The sequence below is a fragment of the Coregonus clupeaformis genome, chromosome 19, assembly GCF_020615455.1.
Source record: "Coregonus clupeaformis isolate EN_2021a chromosome 19, ASM2061545v1, whole genome shotgun sequence".
In the NCBI taxonomy this organism is placed as follows: Eukaryota; Metazoa; Chordata; class Actinopteri; order Salmoniformes; family Salmonidae; genus Coregonus; species Coregonus clupeaformis.
Window position 1 is genome coordinate 48,405,536 of NC_059210.1, and position 20,312 is coordinate 48,425,847.

Here is a 20,312-nt window from a genome sequence, read left to right on the forward strand (position 1 = left end):
TAAAATCTGAAGACACCATACAATACAGAAGAGGTGAGTAGGAATGAGAACAAGAGTACTGGGCCACATGTGTTTTGAACACATAAAACCATCTGGGAGTTATTGAAGGGGAGGGACAGGCTTGTTGAGCAAGGGGCTGGTGTTTACATGAGTAATAGCTCGATGTCATCATACTGGAATTATAATGTAATTCTGAGGTCATAGACATTATGTAAATAATGGATGCCCTGTTTAGACTACGCCCTGTTTAGACTACCCTCCCTGTTCTCACTGGAGTAGAACATGTTGTTTTGTTGTTTTACATTCACCGTAACCCTTCTTTTCAGGGTTACCACAGCAATAATATGTCAGCCAAAGAACAACGGATCCAAAACAAACAGAATTGCGAAATCTTTCCAAACAAAGTGTGAAAGCAGCGCCATTAACTGTCTTCACTTAGCACTGATAATACTTTTGACCTGGCCTATTATGCAATCCATTCTCAGAGTGATTAATATAAAATAGTATGCCATTCCTAAACTGTTCTTGGATGTCAGAGATGAGATTCTTAAGGAGAAGTGCAGATCTTCCCTGGAGTAGGATATAATTTATGAGTTCATTAATGTTACAGGGCCAGAGAGATGTGGGAACTGTAGGGAGGGATATCTAACGGCATTCCAGGACATCTGTACATCCTGTCCAGCTGACTGTCCTGAAACGGACTCTCACAGATTAATCAAAGCCTCAACACTAAGTCACATACTCTGTGTGTGTATGCGTGTGTGTGTGTATGTGTAGGCTAAAACTTAATAACATACTGTTGAGGTTGTTACCATGACAGACCTGCACAGCTACGGGACTTCGGGTCAGAGGAAGGAGCCAGAGAGCTCCTTAATAAATTGAACAGTTCAGGCCTCATTGGCTGAATTTACACCTCATATGAAAACTGGAAACATTTATGTTGAGAGAGAGAGAGAGAGAGAGAGAGAGAGAGAGAGAGAGAGAGAGAGAGAGAGAGAGAGAGAGAGAGAGAGAGAGAGAGAGAGAGAGAGAGAGAGACAGAGAGAGAGAGAGAGAGAGAGAGAGAGAGAGAGAGAGAGGATTAGGGAATCAGGAAGGCAGATAGTTTTCCCTTTAAAAACAGCAAAGCCTTTGGAGGCAGAAGGCAGGATATGCACAGCTAGACAGATGTCCCCAGTTAGAGACGCAGCCAAGTTCTGTCTTCTCTCTGCTCACATGCCTCACAGTGCACACTTTCAATTAGAGGTTGGCTGACTTGTTTTGAAAGATCTGGGTTGGTTGGGTTGGAAGAGTTTGGTTGGGTGGTGTGTGTGTGTGCATGCATGCATGCGTACGTGCTTGTGGAGGGGGGTTAAGAAGGGGTAAAAACAATGCAAAAACAATGCAAACTAGAATGCTATTTGGCCCTAAACAGAGAGTACACCGTGGCAGAATACCTGACCACTGTGACTGACCCAATCTTAAGGAAAGCTTTGACTATGTACAGACTCAGAGAGCATAGCCTTGCTATTGAGAGAGGCCGCCGTAGGCAGACCTGGCTCTCAAGACAAGACAGGCTATGTGCACACTGCCCACAAAATGAGGTGGAAACTGAGCTGCACTTCCTAACCTCCTGCCAAATGTATGACCATATTAGAGACACATATTTCCTTCAGATTACAGAGATCCACAAAGAACTCGAAAACAAACCCAATTTTGATAAACTCCCTTATCTACTGGGTGAAATACCACAGTGTGCCATCACAGCAGCAATATTTGTGACATGTTGCCATAAGAAAAGGGCAACCAGTGAAGAACAAACACCATTATAAATATAACCCATATTTATGTTTATTTATTTTCCCATTTGTACTTTAACTATTTGTACATTGTTACAACACTGTATATATACATAATATGACATTTGAAATGTCTTTATTCTTTTGGAACTTCTGAGTGTAATGTTTACTGTTAATATCTATTGTTTATTTCACTATTGTTTACTATCTTCTTCACTTGCTTTGGCAATGTTAACGTACGTTTCCCATGCCAATAAAGCCCTTAAATTGAAATTGAATTGAATTGAATTGGAGAGAGAGAGAGAGAGAGAGAGAGAGAGAGAGAGAGAGAGAGAGAGAGAGAGAGAGAGAGAGAGAGAGATGGTGTGACCATGGTGAGGGGCGTGTGACCGGAGCTGGTGTTGCGTCTCTGGCGAACTCCAGGCTGCTGCTCCTCAAAACCCCGGCACGGCGACGTTTTCCTCCTCACGTCCTGGTCCATCAGCCTTCCTGGGGAGCGGTTGAGGCGTGGGTCCCCCCCATTGCCCTCTCATTTGTACTTTTACTTTTTGCACACACAGCACACGCTCTTGCACACACACAGGCTTACTGAGCGGGCCCTAGTAGAGCCAGCAAGTTGTGTATTGTGCAAGTAGTTGAATTCGTCTGTGAGCTATTTTATCTTCATTTATAGGCTATTTGATATTTTATTTAGAGTGTATCGATCGACCAACGGCCTGTACAGGTCCTGACTGATTCACTCGTTTTTTTAAATATTTTTATACATAGTTAATAATTTAACATTTTAAACATCTTTCTCTTTTGAGACTTTTGTGTGTTTAATATTAACTGTTACATTGTGATTGTTTATTTCACTTGATTTGGCAATGACAACATATGTTTCCAATGCCAATAAAACCTCTTTGAAAGAGCGAGAGAGCGAGAGAGCGAGAGAGAGAAACTTTCGACTAAATGTTCCTCATCTTTTCTGGGTAACAATTAAGTATCTTACTGTGATTGTTTTCAATTAAAATGGTTACAAATAAACAAAAATATATTCTTAGCAAAGTGCAATTTCTCAAGCAAGAATTTGCTAGGACTGTCTGGGAGTGGTCTGAGTGGGGAGGGAAAACTGAAAACTAGCTGTTATTACCAAATTAATGATGTCTGATGTAAAAATATGACAAAACACACACAGATGAGCAGGCAGAGGAGGAAAATATGTAAATGAATTTTGTAAATACAACTCTGGATCCAGTCTTCTCCATCACCCTCACTTTAATAAATTCCACCTATTTTTGCACCTGAATCTCTGACTCCAAGCCCAATAGGCTGCCGGGATAATGGAATAGTTCCAAAAACTCCAAGCTAATACTTTATAGTATTTGAAGGTATCTGACTCATGTATTTGACCCAGGTGTACTGGTTGGTTCCCAGACTACAGGTACCTGTATAACCACTGTCCCGGCCCAGAGTGGAACGTCATGTGTCGGGGCTGCTGTGAGTACGACGTGATCCGCTGTAAGTGTCCCCTCCAGGGCACCCCCGTTGGCTACGCTGTGCCTTGCTGCCGCAACGTCCTCAACAAGTGTGACCCCTGCATCATCCACCCAGGTAAACCTGTCCAACACACCACCATGCTGGCTCAAAACCTGGGGAGTCCATCCATTTTGGTTATTTTACCATTCTGGTAAACCCGTGGAGGACTGGTTGAATGCATTCCTGCACGCTGTGTATTCGATTTTATTGACAACAACATGGTCAGATACATTATGCCTTGGTGCTGGATTTGTTAATACATGTTTAATTTGCAAAAATACACAGTATAGGAGGCCATTCTACCAGTACATTTCTGAAATGTCTGCCACTACAGTACCCGTTAGATCCAGCTTAATGTCTTGACTGATGTTGTAGTCTCTGTGCCATCTGCCTCCAAGGCTCTGTTATAAGCCTGGCAGACATACAAGAGCGGTGAGTTTGTGTCAGCTAGAGTGAAATGCAGTGAGTTTAGGCCAACAACATTAGAGAGCGATGCCTAATCCCGATTATTTTCCAGAAAATTTACTTTCGTTAAGTGCATCCCTCTGTCGTGGAAATTACCACCAGGGACACCTGAAGTAAATCTTAAATGAATCATTCTTTATTAACAGCAAGCTGGAGAGGTTCCAAAAAAACTAAATGCACCATAGTACACGTCGGTCGGGAGCTCCCCCGGGCAGTCCCGTTAGTTCTCTTATATACTGCTTACACAGACAAGTTCTATTTCCATGATTTAGCTTATTCATTATTCATAATAAATTCACCATTAACGTTTGGACCGACCAATACCTCACGAGCATTGCTTAATTTGAGATGGATCCTGTTCCGGCAGGAGCCACCTGTCCGTTTTGGACTGTTTTATTCCGTAACCTATTTGGCCGAATCCGGTACCTCTCGTGGCATGAAAAATAATTTTCACTTTTTGCAATGTAAAAATACAAGCGATCAAAATTCATTTGAGTTGCCTCTTAATTAATTATACTGCCCCCACACAAAAAACGTCATGTGAAAAAGTTGATTTTCAGCTCGGGCCGGCCCAACCCAAATCAACTCATAGAATATTAGGCCCGGGCTGAAAATCAACTTTTTCACATGACGTTTTTTGTGTGGGGGGAGTAGAATTAATTAAGAGGCAACTCAAATGAATTTTGATCGCTTGTATTTTTACATTGCAAAAAGTGAAAATAATTTTTCATGCCACGAGTTTATGGTTTGCGCAACATTATAACCTGTGTTTGAGACCAATGCTGTGTGGTGGCTGTGTGAGAAGCGCGCCAGTATCTCTCACATAACTAGAATGAGATTCACTTTCTATGATCTCTCTCCCTCTCTGCTCTGATACATGACACTGCAACTCTCCAGCGTTGCACTTCATCATTTATTTCCTTATAGAATCATAGCTGCACAAAGGGTTCTAGAGGAACTGCAGCACCCCTGATAAATTGAAAAACATTTGCCAAAGTTATAGAATTACTGCTGTCTGTTCAGAAATAAATGAAATAATTCAGAATAGCCTACTACACCACGAGAAGCCCTATAATTTAGCCACAGAGGATCAATAGCTTCTTTTTTTTAAATAGCCTGTGGATTGTAGCCCAATAACAAGGAATAGCCTACAGTAGGGGACCACGTGGCAAATCTGTCAGTGAAAAAACAGCACGCAGACAAAACAGGCCTTTCACAATATTTCAAATACAATGGAGGGAAAACACAGGTTGGAAAGCAATGACTCCTGCTGAAAAGAGAAGACTCTATGCTGTAGGCTACCAAAATATTTGATCAACTTCCAAATATTGTTTTACAAAAGAGAGAGAGATAGGCTTTTGGCACAAGCATATCGACAATCACCAGCAAGTGATTGAGTCAGTGAAACTGGAAAGCATTTTTAGGACTATAATTTCCTCCTCATATTGTAGCCTACAATATGTGTCTCCACACACCTAGGCCTAGGCTATTGATGGATTTAAGACAAGGTCGTTTTTATTGATCTCAGATTCTCAGTTTGTCAGTGTCAAAGTAGCCTGCCATTTCGATCATTTGTGCATTATTAAAAAAAGATTCTGCCAAAGTCTCCAGTAAAATGACGTAGAATTGCATGAAATGCGTTTTTAAAAGGCCAACATTTTCCCGGACCCTAGGCTACTAAAAATACTCTACTACTCTACTCTACTCTACTGCTCTATGCCACTACGCAAATGCGATGATATGCATGCAATGCTTTATTATAAAGGTGATTTTTTTCTTATGTGTTCCGGTACCTCAGAAGTCCCCAGGTCACCGCCCTCTTGCGCTCTTTTTTATTTCCGGCACCTCCCGATTTACAAATTAAGCACTGCTCACAAGGCTTCTTCTCTCCAAGCTGAGACCTTGAAACTGATACACCCCTTTCGGTCTCAAAACAATGTTCTGGGATAAGAGAAAACAGATTGCTGAAAAGGCACAATGCGTAGTTATAATATTTCACCACAAGATTATTATTGACCTATGGGAATATGCTAATACTTTCTCTTTATATATTCTTAATCTGCTTCATTTTCACATCAGATGTACTCCTCTGCCTGAACTATTTTTTTATTTGTCATTTTAGCAGACACTCTTATCCAGAGCGACTTACAGTTAGTGAGTGCATACATTATATATATTTTTTTTCATACTGGCCCCCCGTGGGAATCGAACCCACAACCCTGGCGTTGCAAACGCCATGCTCTACCAACTGAGCTACATCCACACTATTGACACACATACACACGCACGCGCATCCCTTTCCACCCTGAGTGTACTGTATGTAGACGGTGGAGGAGACATGGTAAAGTCATGTGATGTTTACACTGATACCTGTTGGTGTTAATATGTCCTGCTGCTGTATCACTGACGTCCATATCCCTGTCTCCCAGCTTGTCCTCAGGATGTCTGCACTGCAGAGCACCACAGAACCCCAAAAGTGAAAATACATCCGAAACTCAGTCCTTCTGGGGGTTTTCTGGACATTTATATTTCAGGAAGCACAAATGTGTTTTTGCTGTTCTGTTACCCTGTTACAGTGAATGAGGAGCCTGATGAGTTTAGCAGGTCTGAGGTAAAGAGCAAACAGGCACTAAGGGGAATACAGTAGAGGTATGTGGCCGATTTGAACCGAACAGTCATTGGGAACGGTCAAACCAAAACTGTGACTGAATGCATCACACTTATGGTGAAGAGGTTTTAGACATTTCAGTGTTCAGTCAGCACTATGTAACCTCTCTCTCTTTGTCTCTTTCTCCCCGCATTCACCCTCTTTCTTTTATTTTCTCTCCTCTCTCTCTCATAGGTTGCAGCATATTTGAGAACTGTAAGCAGTGTAACAATGGGACATGGGGGCCCAGAGATGATTTCTTCATCAAGGGGAAGTACTGTGCTGAGTGTCGTCCCGGCTGGTCAGGCGGTGACTGCTTGAGTTAGTTCACTCCTTCTCCCATATACCTCTACCCACATTACCTCCCACCATTGTTACGGGTAAAACTCACCCTTAACCAAAGATCTAGGATCAGTTTACCTTATTCCCCCAGTTCTAACCAAAACCATTAGGGGGATGAAAGAATATCTGACCCTGTATCAGGGTTATAGGCAACTTCTCCTAGCTTCCTTTCCATGCCTATAGGCACATACCATCTACCTACAAACCAATTATACTGAACAAAAATATAAACGCAACATGCAACAATTTCTAAGATTGTACTGAGTTACAATTAATATAAGGAACAGATATGCATCTGTTGGTCACAGATACCTTAAAAAAAGAGGTAGGGGCATGGATCAGAAAACCAGTCAGTATCTGGTGTGACCACCGTTTGCCTCATGCAGTGTGACACATCTTCTTCGCATAGAGTGGATCAGGTTGTTGATTGTGGCCCGTGGAATGTAGTCCCACTCCTCTTCAATGGCTGTGCGATATTGGCGGGAACTGGAAAACGCTGTCGTAAATGTCAATCCAGAGCATCCCAAACATGCTCAATGGGTGACAGTTCTGGTGAGGCCATGGAAGAACTGGGACATTTTCAGCTTCAGGAATTGTGTACAGATCCTTGCGACATGGGGCCGTTCATTATCATGCTGAAACATGACGTGATGGCGGCGGATGAATGGCATGACAATGGGCCTTAGGATCTCGTCACGTTATCTCTGTGCATTCAAATTGCCAATGATAAAAAAATGCAATTGTGTTAGTTGTCCATAGCTTATGCCTGCCCATACCATAACCCCACCACCACCACCATTCACAACGTTGACATCAGCAAACCGCTCGCCCACATGACGCCATACTGTGGTTGTGAGGCCGGTTGGACGTACTGCCAAATTCTCTAAAATGACGTTGGAGGCGGCTTATGGTAGAGAAATTAACATTAAATTCTCTGGCAACAGCTCTGGTGGACATTCCTGCAGTCAGCATGCCAATTTCACGCTCCCTCAAAACTTGAGACATCTGTGGCATTATGTTGTGTTACAAAACTGCACATTTTAGAGTGGCCTTTTATTGTCCCCAGCACAAGGTGCACCAATGTAATGATCATGCTGTTTAATAATCTTCTTGATAAGCCACACCTGCACATTTTAGATGGATGGATTATCTTGGCAAAGGAGAAAGCCTCACTAACAGGGATGTAAACAAATTTGTGCACAACATTTTAGATAAATAAGCTTTTTGTGCATATAGAGCATTTCTAGGATATTTTATTTAAGCTCATGAAATATGGGACCAACACCTTACATGTTGCATTATATTTTTGTTCAGTGTACTATAGGACGTTTTGCACAACTGTATGTTGGGTGGATGAAAGCTAAATGCCTCAGGGTTTTTTCATTAAATGAGCTGAAATTACAAGTCAAGACATTGTTAATCAACATCCTGGAATCTCACAATACAATTTGATATGTCATGTCTGGAGTATAGCTTTTACAATATGCAAATAACTAAATGTGCTGTGAGGCACAGGTAGAAAGACTTTTCATCAACAGCAGAAACTTGGCATGTATTTACAGCTCTTGGCCGCAGGCCTGTGGTTTCTGCGTATTTAATTTTTTTATTTGCTATCTAGAACCTAAACATGTTCTTCGGCTGTCCCCATAGGAGAACCCTTTGAATAACCCTTTTTCGTTCCAGGTAGAACCCTTTACACAGAGGGTTTTACATGGAACCCAAAAGAGTTCTAACTGGAATCAAAAAGGGTTCTCCTATGGGGACAGCCGAAGAACCGTTTTGGAATCCTTTTTTCTACGAGTGTATTTCATTTTGTTACTATATAACTGGTAACCAACATGCAATTCCTCAACTCTACAAGACAATTACATACAGTATAATTTGTGAACATTTCTAAAAACATAATTCCACTTTGACATTATGGGGTATTGTGTGTACTGTAGATCAGTGCCTTCAGAAAGTGTTCACACCACTTGACATATCCACATTTTGTTGTTGGATTAAAGTGGATTTAATTGTCATTTATTGTCAATGATCTAGTGGAATATATATATATATATATATATATATATATATATTTTTTTTTTTTAAGTATATGATTTTTTACGCTAATATATCTTAATTAGATACTGTAAGTATTGGACCCCATGAGTCAATACATGTTAGAATCACCTTTGGCAGCAATTACAGCTGTGAGTCTTTCTGGGTAAGTCTCTAAGGGATTTGCACACCTGGATTGTACGATATTGTCCCATTATTCTTGAAAAAATTGTAAAAGCTCTGTCAAGTTGCTTGTTAATCATTGCCAGAAAGCCATTTTCAAGTCTTGCAATACAGTTTCAAGCCAATTTAAATCAAAACTGTGACTAGGCCACTCAGGAACATTCAATGTTGTCTTGGTAAGCAACTCCAGTGTATTTTGCCTTGTGTTTTAGGTAATGGTCCTGCTGAAAGATGAATTTGTCTCCCAGTGTCTGTTGGAAAGCAGACTGAACCAAGTTTTCCTCTAGGGCCTTGCCTGTGCTTAGCTCTATTCCGTTTATTTTTATCCAAAACAAAACTCCATAGCCTTTGCCAATGACAAGCATACCCATAACATGATGCAGCCACCACCATGCTTGAAAACACAGTCATGTGTTGGATTTGCCCAAAACATAACGCTTTGTATTCAGTATTACTTTAGTGCCTTATTGCAAATATTTTTATTGTGTACAGGCTTCCTTCTTTCCACTCTGTAGTTTATGTTAGGGCTGTGGAGTAACTACAATGATGTTGATCCATCCTCAGTTATCTCCCATCACACCCATTAAACTCTGTAACTGTTTTAAAATCACCACTGGCCTTATGGTGGAATCCCTGAGCGATTTCCTTCCTCTCCGGCAACTGAGTTAGGAAGGGCGCCTGTATCTTTGTAGTGACTGGGTGTATTGATACACCATCCAAAGTGTAATTAATAACTGTACAATGCTCAAATGGATATTCAATATCTGTTTGTTTTTCTACCAATAGGTGCCCTTCTTTGCGACAGATTGGAAAACCTCTCTGGTCTTTGAGGTGGAATCTGTGCTTGAAATACACTGCTTGACTGAGGGAACTTACTGATAATTGTATGTGTGCGGTACATAGATGGGGTAGTCATTTAAAAATCATGTTAAACACTATTATTGCACACAGAGTGAGTCCGTGCAACGTATTATGTGACTTGTTAAGCACATTTTTACTCCTGTACTTACTTAAGCTTGCCATAACAAAATGGTTGAATACTTATTGACTCAAGACATTTCAGGTTTTCATTTTTAATTAATTTGCAAACATTTCTAAAAACATAATTCCACTTTGACATTATGGGGTATTGTGTGTAGAACTGCGTCACAAAATCTCAATTGAATCCATTTTAAATTCAGGCTGTAACACAACAAAATGTGACCGACCGGCTCAATTTGGTCTTATGTAGCAACATTTGAAATTGTGTTTTTTACATTGGATAAAAGTAAAGACTCAGAACTAGACAATGGTATATCATACACTACAGTTGAGGAACAATGGGGAAGAAATTCTGCTTTGAAAGTTGATACATTTGTAACCTCACTTTTGAGAAAATGCCCCTTGAATGTTTTGGTAAACCTACTGGAGAGCTCTTCTTTGTCTACACCCATTCAGCATTGTTCACACCCTCTTAAGCCTTAGCCCCACCCATCTCTTTAAGGATTCACATGTGAGGCCATGTACCAAACAATCAAAGATTTCAAGACTAAAGGCTGGTATATACTACGTCTATTGACAGTTGTCGCAGTGACATCATTCTATTGTCATCCGACATCAAACTTGTCGTTGTTGTTATGAAAAAGTATAAACACCAAAACTACAGGCTCCATGACATCAGCAGCCTGGTGGTCCAAAATAGCATAACTAGTGTTATTTAACACCAAGAAATCCACCTGTTAAAAAATGTATTTAGTATATTTCAATCTAGCAAACCAGGCAACTAAAAGCAACTTTATAAACAATGTTTTGGTTAATTTCTAGCTTGTTAGCTAGCTAGCTAATGTTAAGTTAGCTGGCTAGCCAGTTCAAATAATGACCATATCATATAGCTGACAACGTCCTCACTTTAGCTCATTTCTCTTCATTATTACAGAAAAATAAACTCACTACAAGATCATTATTTACAAGTTAATGGCAAGCCAATTACAGAAAATAGCTTACGGGTATGAGTGTGACAGAATAAAAGCAGGGCATTCTACCGGATAATTTTTTTACTTGGACACTGTCTAGTTGTCCTAATTTGACTTTGGTGCAGTTCTTTACATTACCGTCTCTGGTAAACACATACTATATCAAATAAAATAAAAGTTGGTTTGTCACATGCACAGGATACAGAAGGTGTCGTGAAATGGTTACTTGCATAGTAGAGTCTTTTGTTTAGACATATAGCTAGCTAGCTAGCTAAATAATGAACCATAATCCCAACTCATAACATTACTAACCTGCATGAATCTGAAGGTAGCTAATCAACCATGTTCAATGTTACCTAGCTAGCTAACATTAGGCTATAACTAGCAATGCAAATGGCTCTGAGATACGAATAATATTACTACACAGATCATACACGCAACATTAGCTAACGAGCCAGCCAGCTAATGTTAGCTAGCTAGCGACTTTCTGACAAAATTATAAATGTATAATATCTGAAAATGTAGCTAGCTAGACTACCTTACCCATATACATGGATGGACGATCCTCCCTCTCTGTCATGGATGCCATGGTTGCCCTTAGTTTGAAGATGTAATCCGGAGACAGGTGTTTTATACAACAGCCTTCTGTGTGTTCTTTTTTTGACTCCCACTGCATATTTGCAATCAAGTAGCAGAATTTTCTCCATATCCTTAGCTATCATACTCTAAAAAAGTTTAAGTTCAAATGCCTCTCCTGTGAAATACTGAGGCGTGTCATATGCCTAGTTTCCTGAAACGAGTCAATAATGTGGAAAAAGTCAAGGGGTTTGAATACTTTCTGAAGGCACTGTATGAGCTACACAATACAATGATTCATTTATAATGAATGGAAACTGGCCAAATTATGTTTCAAATGAGCAATTAGTATGCTGTCTTAAAGTAACATATAATTACATCAAGAAATGAAAAGCCCATTGCATTGCATCATTATGTAAAGTGTGAGCTCTGAGTGGTTCTGTTCCTGTTTACAGAGTGTGGAGGAGTGATCCGTAAACGTCAGGGCCACATAGTTCTGGAGAGTTACCCCACCAACGCTCATTGTGAGTGGACCGTTCAGGTGGACCGACCATTCACCATCGACTTCAGGTGGGTGTGACCAACCGTGTATTTGACCTGGGTTGTCTCTAAACCTCAAGACCGAGTTAGTTCACTGAGCTAAAGCCTGGTGTCGCTAAATGACAGCTAGTTCTAGCTAGTCTAGCATTGTGAAACAATAAGTGTCACTTAGTCATAATTTCCTCTGACATGAAAGGGCTAGACTTTGGCCTCTCTGGTGACCATCTGTAATAGTTATTAATACTTGAACCATTTAAGACTAATTTAATTTCAGTTTTCACAATTCTGTGAGAGGTATTTCATGGACCAATGTCTAGACGAAGGTTGGAACCACTCCTAGTATTGAGGAAAAGTCCTTGCATTTCATTTATGTGATAACTTTCATTTTTTCCCAAAATACATACAACTTTTTTACAGGCAAGCATTTATTTGAGGGCTTTTACGATAAAAAAAAGCCACATTGAATATTGAACTGCATTCAGTCTGTTGGCAAATACGTAGTACATAGAGTAATAGCTTTGTGTGTTAAAATAAACAGATCCATAGTAAATAATGTTAAACTACACAACCATGACAAGCTCAGACAGCCAGGCCAAATCCATGATCAGATGACAAATGGATCTGCAAGCACAGTAAATAAATAAAACTGGTTTCCAGGCCCGCTTTGGGCTAGTCACACAACATGGTCTATCGACAGAAAGAGATTGATGAAACATCTCCAAGTGAAGAAATAAGGCCTCATACTGCTGTTTTCCGTCTTTTATGACATACAAGCCACAGAAACCATAAATGAAATAGTGCTCCTCTCTGTTTCATGTTGCTCTGCTCATAGTTGGACTAATGGAAAGTTATGAGTTTTGGCATCAGCCAGCGAAACCTTACTGGCAGGGCCATCTTGTATTTATTACTCACTACTCTTGTCTACATCCCTCTTATTTATTGCCGTACTAATGAATCTCACTTCACGCTCCACACAGGCAACAACACACTTAGCGAGTTACACAACAACACACGCTGCACGCCAAAACTTTTAAGGCATAAGATTTTCCTGAAAACAAAAACCCAGGGCCGATTAGCACAAGCCCCCTTGACCTAAGAGACTTTGATAACACTGGGGGAACTTGGTATTGTGACAAAGTCTGATTTAAAATATGAGGTAAAATTATCCTTTGTATGTCGAGCCAAAGATCTTAAATCTACCAATATAGAGCCAGGAGATATTCCTTGTTCTTTTTCCTCTTGTTCTGTAAGAGCTGACTGTAAACTCACACTCCTCTATCCAAATCCTTGTTTTCTGTATTCCCTGTACTGTTTCCAGCTGGTATCACTCACTGTGCTGTCCCACCACAAAACCAAGCTTGTTAATTAAAAGGACATATACCAATACGTTTTTCTCACCAATTATCCTATTCACTTTAACTCTCATTAAAACAGGTCCCAAAGCCACACAAACCTCTGGATGACCTTATATTCACAGAGAATGCTGACGAAGCGTGGTGGGAGTTGACATCAGTGTATTCACCAATCATACTATTTAGCTTGGCAGTGTGACTTTTTTAGTTAATAAGCGATAATACATCAATTACATTTCAACAACTCACAATCAATCACTTACAATCAGACCAGTGTTAATACAATCAATCACACACATGTACGTTTGCTTATGATCACTGATTCTAAAGAATGAGATGAGATGTTTACGGGCATCAAACACACATACCATTCATTTGTCACTGGGTTCAAAATATTCAAGGTACTTAAACTGTTTGGATATCTACTCTGATGGAAATCTGTGGGGATCCAGATTGAGTGTTAAGTGCAAATTTACTCTTAAAGTTAGGGTGAACACGTCAAGTATCCCTAAGATGTTTCTAATAGTGCTAAAGCTTGACTATTAATATAGCATCTTTTTTCTATATCTGGACTTGTGTTAACTCAAACATCCGTTCTTGTAAAAATGTATGTCTAAAATATGTTCTGTTTTTGCTGCCTGTGTCACTAACAATTGTGACGTCATATCTTACATTTTTCATCTTAGCTCAAGTGCATTATTGTCCCATTAGTTCCATACAGTAACAATTGTAGCTTTGTTGCCTCAAATTGGACAGCATTAGACTCAGCCATGATCTCAGCTGAAAGCCTTGCAGATGTCTTTTTTATAACGACTCTGATTTTTTTTTTGTTGCATTGATCTCTTTCACAGGCAAGAGAAGCAGAAAAAAGGTGACTGTATAAAAAAGTACTCATGAGTGTTATCTTGGTGAAAAGACACAATATCCATAATAGATTTTGCTTCCAACAGAATGGGAGGAAATTAATAATCACTGTTCCAATCACTACTGCTGGCTAGTAAAAGAGTCAGGGGTGTGAGATGGTGCCAGCCAGGTTGGCAGAGCCAGGAAAGCCAGGTAGGTGCTCCCTCTCACGGTTGCTCCAGGAAAACAAGGGCTCTAGCAGGAAAGAAAGATAATAGTCTCCCTACTCAGGGAGGAAAGGGGGCAACAACGTGCAATAACATGCAATTTACATCATGTTTACCATATATACCAAGTGAGAAACCTCTTAATTGGTTTTATATGGAAAATCCAGGCCCGGCTACTGCAATGAAAACTTTCTGGCTGGAATAAACAGAGGAGTGACTGGATGACGGAATGGTATAAGTGACTAGCTAAAACAAAAACCGTGCCAATTGGCTGCCGTATATCCACCTTTTAAATGTCACTGTAAGAGAATAGGTACGTTGTCAAAATACCTTATTTTTTTTACTTGCAATGTTTTAGCTGTAGACACATCTATTTCCAAGTTTATTCAAAGTGTGGAGATCTGTGTATGTGAATTTGTGTTGCAAACCAACCCCCCAAACCTCATACTCCCATTAGTACTTCACATTGAGGTAAACTGTCAATACCACTAAATAAACTCAGTTTACCTCTGCTACAGGTACAATAATTTAGAACAGTCTCCCTTGGCCACTTCTAACCATCTCCCTCCATCCCTCCCTCTCTCCCTCCCTCTCCACCCACAGGTTCATGATGCTGAGCCTAGAGTTCGACCACTCCTGTCGCTACGACTACATCGAGGTGCGTGATGGTGACAGCATCAACTCTCGTGTGATTGGTCGGTTCTGTGGGAACAACAAGCCTGCTCCAATCCAGAGCTCTGGCAACTCCCTACACGTCCTGTTTGTAGCCGATGGCTATAAGAACTTTGATGGCTTTTTCGCCACCTTCCAAGAAAGCTCAGGTAGGAACAGTACCTCCCAGAGTAGATTTAGTACCGAAAGTTGGCAAATTGATTAATAAGATCTGGGAATATATTGTGGTTTCAAATATCCCATCATAAGTTGGGAAAGTTGAGAAAAATACTTGAGCACCCCGGTAGCTACCTGAATGTTAACTTATGGCTGTTATGATAACTAAGCAGAGCACAACCTTATCAAACTCATTCCAGGGAACCCCTGCTTGGCAGCCTAACAGAGAAACCACTTAAGTACCAACTTAACCTGTCACTCAGCTCCTCATTCAAACCCAATCACCATGAACACACACAGTAACACAGTACTCCAAGCCAACTCCACTCAAGACAAAAAATACATACTGTAGGCTACTGTACATTTTGGGGATGGGTGTTGGAGAGCAGGCATGAATTTAAACACCAAAGTATTTTCTCACCTGTATACAGTTTATACATTTTTTGCCATATCCCCAAAATAAGGAATCCACTACAAACTTTGATTAGTGCAGATGAAGGGAGGGAGTGAGGAAAGCCTGCAATTATTTGTATATTTTTTAACTACTGTTATGTAGTCCATGTAATGTGTCTAAGCCTCCGTTCTGCTCCTGTGTGTTTTCAGCATGCAGCTCCTCCCCCTGTCTCCATGATGGTACCTGTATCCTGGACACGTCCTACTCCTACCACTGTGCCTGTCTGGGCGGCTACACTGGTCAGAGGTGTGAGAATGGTGAGTACACTAAACTTTGGGTCAGACTATTCACAGAGGTGATGTGACTTGTGTTACTGGTGTCTGCCAGCTGTATAGGACAGTTAAAACAAAGACCTCAGACAACAAGCATGCAGAGTATCTATGTTGGAATTCTCCCATGACCATCTCTTCAGAGAGTCCCATTAGTGTTAACAACAGTGAGTGAGTCACCATCACTAATCCTCTAAGTCCCCGGCGGAGCCGGGAAATGTTTGTTCCCTTGGACTGTCGGCGTGCAGCAGTGAAAACTCATTTGAATCTGCTGGGGACTTGCAAACTATTAAATGTATAAGATGAGACATGTTCATTGTTGTCACGGGGAAAGGTCCGATGGATACCTTCATTTGTGAAAAATGTATTGAACTTCATGCAGCTAAAGAAAGGATTATTACACTTCAAGAAGAAATAAAACATTTGACAAAGCGCCTTGAACTGAATAAGGATTCCATGAGACTATCAACATCTTTAAATGCTTCCTATGAAAACAACCAAGAGGATCATAATGGGACCTTCCTGGACTATGATCACTTTCCGCCACTGAACTCCTCTACTAGCTTGAACCAGAAAATGGCTGCTCACTGTTGGACTCCAGGTGAGCGTAAATGGATGCATGTCGGAACCAGAAAGAAAGAGAATAATTATTGTCGGCGCGCCTGCCTTCTTTCCCCGCGTCCGGACTTAAGACTTTCAAATCACTTTGAGCCCCTGTACCAGCTGTCTTCTGCCGGGGGCTTGGGTGTTCCCTCCATCCTGTCATAGTCAATCAACTGCCTGGCCACAGCCTGGACCACCGTGGCCCCCCTCTGCTGGGCCGTGCTCTCTGGATCAGAGCTCTGTCCCTTTGGCGGTTGTGGCCTGCATGCAGCCAGCGTCTCAGCAACCCTCTTCTCAGGTGAGTTCTGTGGCTCTGGCCTCGCAATCTGCTTCGACACACGGCAGAGGCCGGATCATTCCGGCGATTGTGATAGAGTTCGATGGTGAGGAACATATCTGTACCTGGGGCAAAGACTTTGTGTTTTCCTGGGGCAAAAGTTCAGGATATCACCAAGTTGCTTCCCGAGGCTGTGAGTCAGTCTGTCATGGTTCATGTGGGGTCAAATGACATTATGAAGGGCAGCTCAGAACAGCTGAAGATGGATTTTAAAGAACTGATTGGGTCTCTACTTGACACCAACAAATGCCCCATAATATCTGGCCCTCTGCCCTCCCTAAATCGTGACATTGAACGGTTCAGCAGACTTTTAGCCCTCCACAACTGGCTACGAGACTATTGCAGCTCTGTGGGTGTAACATTTATTGACAATTTTGATACCTTCTGGAAACAAAGCTCATATTATAAGGAGGATGGGATCCACCCAAATAATTTGGGTTCCTGGATACTTTCACAGCATTATAAGGCTGCGTTGAGACAATGAGTTATCAATGTCCTAAATCCAGCTCATTTAATCCCTACCATTGTGTCGCTGAGTTGTCATAATGTACATTATATAATAATAATATAATAATATGCCATTTAGCAGGCGCTTTTATCCAAAGCGACTTACAGTCATGTGTGCATACATTTTTACGTATTATCCTAGGGGCGATGGAAGACACAATGTAAATAACCTCATTTATGTCCCTCTTACTGCCCAGAATGCCTCTGCTGATCCTACAGCTATTGTATGCAGTAATCATATGCCTATGAACCAGAGTAATACTGTTAGCACTGAGGTGGTGTGCCCTAGTAGGAAGTCCACTGTGTGCAGCTCACCCTGCACTAATAAAAATAACCTGAGTATGTCTACCTCTGCTAAGCTTCCCAGTAAAGCAGGAAAAATAATCAAGCATCCCAGAAAAGTGTTAAAAATAGCCCACGTTAACATATGTAGCTTAACAAACAAGGTTCATGAAATCAATAATTTGCTAGTAACAGATGACATTCCTATTCTGACTATCTCTGAAACTCACTTAGATAATACCTTTGATGATACAGTGGTAGCAATACAAGGTTATAACATTTACAGAAAATACAGAAATGCCAATGGGGGCGGTGTTGCGGTCTATGTTCAGTATCACATTGCTGTAAAGCTTAGAGAGGATCTCGTGTTAAATACTGTTGAAGTAATATGTCTACAGGTTCACCTGCCTCACCTAAAGCCCATTCTGGTGGGAAGCTGCTATAGACCACCAAGTGCTAACAGTCAGTGTCTGGATAACATGTGTGAAATGCTTGATAATATATGTGATATCAATAGAGAGGTATACTTTATGGGTGATTTAAATATTGGCTGGCTTTCATCAGGCTGCCCACTCATGAGAAAGCTTCAAACTATAACTAGTACCTGCAACCTGGTTCAGGTTATCAATCAACCTACCAGGGTAGTTACAAACAGTACAGTAATGAAATCATCAACATGTATTGATCATATCTTTACTAATGCTGCAGAAATTTGTTAGAAAGTAGTATCCAAATTTATCAGATGTAGTGATCGCAATATAGTAGCCATACAGTGGGGAAAAAAAGCATTTAGTCAGCCACCAATTGTGCAAGTTCTCCCACTTAAAAAGATGAGAGAGGCCTGTAATTTTCATCATAGGTACATGTCAACTATGACAGACAAAAAGAGAAAAAAATATCCAGAAAATCACGTTGTAGGATTTTTAATGAATTTATTTGCAAATTATGGTGGAAAATAAGTATTTGGTCAATAACAAAAGTTTCTCAATACTTTGTTATATACCCATTGTTGGCAATGACACAGGTCAAACGTTTTCTGTAAGTCTTCACAAGGTTTTCACACACTGTTGCTGGTATTTTGGCCCATTCCTCCATGCAGATCTCCTCTAGAGCCGTGATGTTTTGGGGCTGTCGCTGGGCAACACGGACTTTCAACTCCCTCCAAAGATTTTCTATGGGGTTGAGATCTGGAGACTGGCTAGGCCACTCCAGGACCTTGAAATGCTTCTTACGAAGCCACTCCTTCGTTGCCCGGGCGGTGTGTTTGGGATCATTGTCATGCTGAAAGACCCAGCCACGTTTCATCTTCAATGCCCTTGCTGATGGAAGGAGGTTTTCACTCAAAATCTCACGATACATGGCCCCATTCATTCTTTCCTTTACACGGATCAGTCGTCCTGGTCCCTTTGCAGAAAAACAGCCCCAAAGCATGATGTTTCCACCCCCATGCTTCACAGTAGGTATGGTGTTCTTTGGATGCAACTCAGCATTCTTTGTCCTCCAAACACGACGAGTTGAGTTTTTACCAAAAAGTTATATTTTGGTTTCATCTGACCATATGACATTCTCCCAATCCTCTTCTGGATCATCCAAATGCACTCTAGCAAACTTCAGACGGGCCTGGACATGTACTGGCTTAAACAGGGGGACATGTCTGGCACTGCAGGATTTGAGTCCCTGGCGGCGTAGTGTGTTACTGATGGTAGGCTTTGTTACTTTGGTCCCAGCTCTCTGCAGGTCATTCACTAGGTCCCCCCGTGTGGTTCTGGGATTTTTGCTCACCGTTCTTGTGATCATTTTGACCCCACGGGGTGAGATCTTGCGTGGAGCCCCAGATCGAGGGAGATTATCAGTGGTCTTGTATGTCTTCCATTTCCTAATATTTGCTCCCACAGTTGATTTCTTCAAACCAAGCTGCTTACCTATTGCAGATTCAGTCTTCCCAGCCTGGTGCAGGTCTACAATTTTGTTTCTGGTGTCCTTTGACAGCTCTTTGGTCTTGGCCATAGTGGAGTTTGGAGTGTGACTGTTTGAGGTTGTGGACAGGTGTCTTTTATACTGATAACAAGTTCAAACAGGTGCCATTAATACAGGTAACGAGTGGAGGACAGAGGAGCCTCTTAAAGAAGAAGTTACAGGTCTGTGAGAGCCAGAAATCTTGCTTGTTTGTAGGTGACCAAATACTTATTTTCCACCATAATATGCAAATAAATTCATAAAAAATCCTACAATGTGATTTTCTGGAATTTTTTTCTCTCAATTTGTCTGTCATAGTTGACGTGTACCTATGATGAAAATTACAGGCCTCTCTCATCTTTTTAAGTGGGAGAACTTGCACAATTGGTGGCTGACTAAATACTTTTTTTCCCCACTTTATCTAGGAAAACCAAAGTTCCAAAGGCTGTGCCTAATATTGTGTATAGGAGGTCATATAAGACGTTTCGTAGTGATTCCTATGATGTTGATGTGAAGAATATTTGTTGGTCCTTGGTGTGTAAATGACGAGCAACCAGACGCTGCACTTGACACATTTATGAAATTGCTTATCCCAGTTACTAATAGGCATGCA

At 41.0% G+C, this 20,312-nt stretch overlaps 1 protein-coding gene across 1 annotated transcript in view; it reads left to right on the top strand.

The window, feature by feature from the left end:
* LOC121532201 (inactive serine protease PAMR1) overlaps positions 1–20,312 on the top strand; it is a 56,154-nt gene that overhangs the window by 20,132 nt on the left and 15,710 nt on the right. Inside the window, exons 2-6 of the mRNA XM_041837987.1 lie at positions 3,195–3,371; positions 6,604–6,729; positions 11,957–12,071; positions 15,067–15,284; positions 15,895–16,002. Of these exons, the coding sequence (XP_041693921.1) occupies positions 3,195–3,371; positions 6,604–6,729; positions 11,957–12,071; positions 15,067–15,284; positions 15,895–16,002 (744 nt within the window). The remainder of the gene's footprint in view (positions 1–3,194; positions 3,372–6,603; positions 6,730–11,956; positions 12,072–15,066; positions 15,285–15,894; positions 16,003–20,312) is intronic.